The sequence below is a fragment of the Pseudorasbora parva genome, chromosome 19, assembly GCF_024679245.1.
Source record: "Pseudorasbora parva isolate DD20220531a chromosome 19, ASM2467924v1, whole genome shotgun sequence".
Taxonomy (NCBI): Eukaryota; Metazoa; Chordata; class Actinopteri; order Cypriniformes; family Gobionidae; genus Pseudorasbora; species Pseudorasbora parva.
The window spans coordinates 41,660,163-41,666,162 of NC_090190.1; the positions used below are offsets into that span (position 1 = coordinate 41,660,163).

At 36.0% G+C, this 6,000-nt stretch overlaps 1 protein-coding gene across 1 annotated transcript in view; it reads right to left on the reverse strand.

Annotated features, from left to right (window-relative positions):
• Positions 1-5,378, reverse strand: part of LOC137047630 (patr class I histocompatibility antigen, B-2 alpha chain-like) — a 37,529-nt gene extending 32,151 nt beyond the window's left edge. The window contains exon 1 of the mRNA XM_067425434.1: positions 5,287-5,378. Coding sequence (XP_067281535.1) covers positions 5,287-5,350 — 64 coding nt within the window. The 5' untranslated portion in view covers positions 5,351-5,378. The remainder of the gene's footprint in view (positions 1-5,286) is intronic.
• Between the last annotated feature and the right edge of the window lie 622 nt (positions 5,379-6,000).

Here is a 6,000-nt window from a genome sequence, read left to right on the forward strand (position 1 = left end):
GTCTCTACAACCAACTCCATAGCGCCACCACCAGTCCAAAAATGCAACATTTAAACTGTTATAACTTTTGAAACCTTTGGAATAGAGAAATGAAACTTAGTACACCTTATTCCTCTCCTCATGCGAATCACATTCATCATCTTACATTAAGGCTCCGCCCATTACAGTAACAGCCATTTTGAAAAGTACAGTATTCAGTTTTTTTGCTACTCCTCCTTCAAAGTTTGTCCGATTTTGTTCAAATTTGAATGAAATAATCTTTGGACTGAGCCGCACAGACATGACTAAATCGATTTTTTTTATTCTTCTTTGTTCAAAAGTTATGATGTCATAAACTCAATGAGGTTGACCCAAATTTGGTTCTCAGGCTGTATCTCGGCCAAACTTTGATCAATCAAAACGAAAATTGGTACGCTTCATCAGACCCATGATCTGAGGGTACATGCCAAGGTTGGGAACAGCGCCACCTAGGGGTCATAAGATATGAAAAAAGTCTATTTTTGCCTATAACTTCTGACCGCTTTGTCAGAAAATCATATAATTGGTATCTATGGATTCCCCGTGACATGCCGAATCCGGTGGTACCGGATATGTTAGGATCGAATGAACCACGTGACCGCCATTTTGAATTTTGTCATAAATTGCTATATCTTTTGAAATATTTGACATATCTGCACAAAATTTGGTATGCGAGACCGTCAGCATGTCCCGAACGTACCTGAGAAGTTTCAGAATAGCGCCACCTAGTGTTCCAGAGATATAGGAATTTTTGCTAAAACGTTTATAACTTTTGAAAACTTTGTCCAAATTTGGTGTAATTTATGTCATTTTGTTCCCTGTCTTATGCAGATTACGACGATATATCATTTGTCATTTTCCAAAAAGGTTATTGTCCGCAATATTGAAACAAGTGAAAAACATTTTTTTTGCTACTCCTCTTTCAAATTTTGTCAAATTTTGTCCAAAATTGGCTGAGATGATCGTTGGACGGAGCCGCACAGAAATGACTGAACGGATTTTTGATATTTGCTACCGTTCCTGAGATATTTGTCACTGAAGTTGACCCATCCTGTGTTTGTGTTTTTATGCTAGTTAGCTTAGCATGCCAATTGGTTATTTGCAAAATGTGCTTCTGTTCAATACATTGAGTCATTCTGAGATTGATCTAAACAGAACTTTTTAAACATTAAATGCTGTCCATTTATTTGAAAAAAATCTTCATTTTGAGTCGACTCTCATTAGAACTATGGAACTTCAGCAGGTGTTTTAACACAAGCCCGGCCGGTGGCGCAACGAGATGAGCGATGGACGCCGCACCCCGAGGTTATGGGTTCGAGTCCCGTGGGGGACAGCCTTATAAAGGTGGCTCTGCATTCGGCGAAAGCCCCTTCTGGGGCTTGGCCCCGTACAACTGCTTGCAGTTCTTGTGTTATGCTTGCTTCTGCTGCTATTTGTGCATATAGGCTAAAATTAACCCCTGGAATTCTTTTTTTATTATTATTATTTTTTTTTGGGGGGGGGGGGGGGGGTATTTTATTGGGTAACAGACACTTATCGATTCTTATTTAATTCTAATTAAAAATAAATTTGTCGGTTAATAAATGGATAATGATCGCATTGGTTGAAAAATAATCCCGAAATGAATAGGCAGTGTGATGACAAAAGGAAACATTTCTAATTTTCGGTTTAAGTTTTTCAACAAGGCTAATATTTATATTTTATTTTATTTCAGATTTATTTCGATCAGCATACATGTTTTTAATATTTTTTTGTTTTAGTTAACTAGGCCTATAACACTTCATGCATAAGATACACATCAAATATTCACGAATTATTAATTGACAGGGAGCCTCAGTCACACTCAGGCTGTTTAATAAACAGCTATTGTTGCAAACACCATTTACATTACTTTTAAGAATAATGGCTCACATTTCTTAAGTCAGAAGCTGATAAAGTGGAACACAAAACTTCTATACTCACAAACGGTGGACCATTTTCAAGTCGTTTATTTTGGATAAACGATCATATTTTAGATATGGCAAACGCCTTCGTCACAAATTTGCATTGTAGGCCTATTGTATTTCTCTATAGGATCTGGATGGAAATGTGTGTTTAGCCAGTGTAGTGTATAAGAAATGCCTGTTCATTGTCAAAATAAAATAAAGTCAACAAAATGCATAACAAGTTATGCTATTTGAAATAGTCCGTGTACGGTCCCGTGCATGCCAAGCTTTTTGCGCATGTTTGTTGTCGTCTCGTCGTCTAGTATTGGAACACGAAGAACAAAACTTGTAAATAATAAATAGTTTAACATACAAATAGCCTACATCTTGAATATGGAAACTTTGGATTTGTGACAAATGAGAGAGGTAGGCTATAACTCGCGTTTCTGTTTCATTTTTGCTTTAAACAAATTCGTTTTGGCTTAACACACACATAGCTATATATATATATATATCATTCTTGTTCTGTTCTGAATATCATTCATTTTAAAGGATTATTTCTAGAGTGAGGGTCAACTAAAATAGCCTATATCTTATTTAGCAAATGGGCTAAACTCTTTCAAACCAGACCTGTAAAGAGCGGGGCACGAACCGGCGATCATTTCGGTCGCTATGGAGTCAGACACATCGACTGCTGCACCGCTTGTAAACACTATCTGGGACGGGTTCTTTTATATTAGTGACGATTTCTCGTTTTAGAAACATAACATCCAGTTATTTAGGCTATTCTAACGTGAAAGTGTGTAACAAGTTGAAGGCCTAGGGGGTAGGATAATTGCTGAATATGAAATCTTAGCAAAAGTTACATTAAAGTAGGCTATATGATAACGAGTTGTGATCTTTTAATATGTTTAATGTTAGTAAATATGAAAATATCCAAAGAGTTATAAGCTATTTTAGATGAAAATACCCTATCAAAGGCACTCCTTTGGGTAAAATGATCCGTGCTGAACTTGTCTGGTCTGACTTAGTTCATCATGGATTGGGTGAGAACAGTTTAAAATGACTGGCTGTGAAAATCGCTGGGTGTGGCTCATTATACTACAAGCAAAACGCCGTAAATAACGCGCGCTCTGTGCAACCAAAGCGGCGTTTTTTTCGCCGTCATATGGCAAGCTGAACGGCGTAAAAAGCGGCGCTTTTCAGGCACACTAAAACGCCGCAAAATACGGCGTCCTTGATGTTTTTCGCGCGTTTTTTACGGCGTTTGTAATCACAACGGCGTATTTTGCGGCGCAAATACTGTTTTAAACGCCGTGTTTTACGGCGTTTGACTGTAAACGCGATTCATCTATAGCGTAATTCTGACCCATTCGGCTTGCCATAAGGGCGTGTCCCTTTGACGCAGCATACAGCAGTGTTGAGCATTTATAGGGTTGATGGGCAAAGTATTCTTGAATGCATTATAAAAAAATTATAAATTGTTAATTATTATTTACGATATTTTAAAATGCCCACGATAACAATATCGTGCATATTCATTATCGTGATAAATCGCATTATCGAAAATCGGCACATGTCTACTTTAGTGTCAAGCTCAGAAACCCAAGGATAGTTAGTTACTAGATCAGTGGGCGAGGCCATAAACAGAGGGCGTTTTTTTACTGCGGTACCTGATTTGCCCACGTCACATGTGGGTAGGGTTTAGGGGTGGGGTCGGAAGAAGGGGATCATTTTCATTGCATGGTTTATAAACACAAATTTAGAAACGCCCACTTTTGTTCTGCAGAGACCTTAAACCACGTCTATGTTAACATGGGGCACTCGGTTAATCTACAGACCTGTAAGAATTTCATTCTTGACATTACCATATTAAGTTAAAGTAGCTGAATAGGCTACTTAAAGGACAAATGAATCGCAAAATTATTTAAAAAAATGTAACAAGTTGTATTTATTTGGTTTGCATATATAATTTTATAATGGATCTATTATCTATTATATTATATAAAAGCACGTCGCCTTATTTTACTCTGATGGTTTTATTATTTTAGATTTCGTTTGTACAACCAACTCTGTTGCCTTTGTATCCAAACATAAAGCAACTATACTTATTAGATCATGAAGGTAAATATTTAATAAACTTTATTTTTAACAGATTTATTTATTTAAAAAAGAAAAGAAAAAAACTAACTTTGACTCTGCTCTGACCAGTGAACAAATTTTCCTCTATCCTCTTGTTTTTGTTCCAGTTAAATAAAGCTAAGAAGTCTTGATAAAATTAAACCTTGAAGAGGGAAGCCTTCCTGTACTTTTATTATTTTGATTGCATGGTTTGTATAAAATTATACAAGATGTGTGACTGTCAGTGAACTCCAGGAATGTTCATGGAGAACCTTCATCCTGGATTTTTGACTGATCTAAAAATCAACAACTATAACATCACATTGTTTCAAGTGGTTTTATTTGTTCCAAATTATGAAAATAGCAAAAAAATAACTGTTTAGAACAACTCTGTATGTAATAATGCATCATCTTAGATTCATTTAATCATTTAAATGAAGTTAATTTTATATTTGCTTACATGGTAAGAATATATTATTTTATGTTCAACAGAACGAAGAAACTCATACAGGTTCGGAACATCATGAGGGAGAGTAAATGATGACAGAAATTTAATTTTTGGGTGAACTATCCCTTTAAAGTACACCAATACAGGCTACTAAAGAGTTCTTCAGAAATAAATAAAATAATCAAAGGTAAAATAATATAAAATGTGTTCTGTTGTAAGTTTACATACTTGATTCCATGTTTATCGTTGAGCTGCTGTCATTGTTTCATTGTCACTCTTATCACTCTTTAATTGCCAAGTTCATAAATTATTTTCAAAAACGGATTCAAAACTGATTTGGAAAACACACACACACACACACACACACACACACACACACACACACACACACACACACACACACACAAAATAACTTATTTTCAATATAAAAAGTGATTGTGCAGTGGATATTTTTTGACCCTTTTGATTTTGTCTTCTCAACTGGGAAAACCACCAACAATCAAGAATGGTTTCTAGTTTTGGTGTGCCACACCCACACCCCAAGATTTTAAGTGGCCCCATCTCTGGCCCCTATGAAACATTTCTGGAGGCGCCACTGACTGCAGAGAATGTTTTTTGTGAAAAAAAAAACTATTTTCTTTCGACCTGCGGAGCCTAATAAAAGTTAAGCAGAAAATACGGTAGCTTATGAAGGCAATAACTGCACTTGTTTCAGAGTAATGTTATGTTGTAGTGATGTAGTGTTTCAGCTGTATAAATGAACGCTGTTCTTACCTTTCAGCAAATCACTGAGACGGAGAAACATAAGCAAGACAATCACTGCAAAGTTTATAAACATAATATACGTAGACGGCTTGTGACTTGCAGCATGAACCAGCGTCACTGCCATATTGAGGTCTCCTGCTTCTTCTTCTCCTTCTTCTTCTTCTTCTTCTTCTTCTTCAAGTTTCTTGGCGGTTAAAAAAACCGAAAGGGTGTATTACCGCCACCGACTGGTAAGGAGTGTGGAACAAAATGACACATGCTCTCCTTTATATTCTATACCATATTAGCCACTTTTAGATATTGAAAAAGAAAATTATAGCATTCATTTCCTGAGTTATTTTGTAAAATATCTCCCAATTATAAATCACATTTTTATTCTTCCTAGATTTTGTATTAAAACCCTTCTTTCAGTCTCATATTTCTGACATAACATGTTCCACGGTTTCTTCTTGCCCACAAAATTCACACTTTCCTGTATCATGTTTATTCATTTTATAAAGTGTGCTGTTTAGACTTGTGTGTCCGAATCTCATCCTTGATATTATCATCTCTTCTCTTCTGTTTTTCCCTGCACTTCTCATCTCTCCTACTTTCCTTTGAATCCTGTAAAACCATCGACCTTTCTTCTCCTGATCCCATTGTTTTTGCCTTCTTTCCTTCACCCTTTTCTTAATAATACTCTTGATTTCATTCTTACTCAGATTAACTGATAAACGAATGACT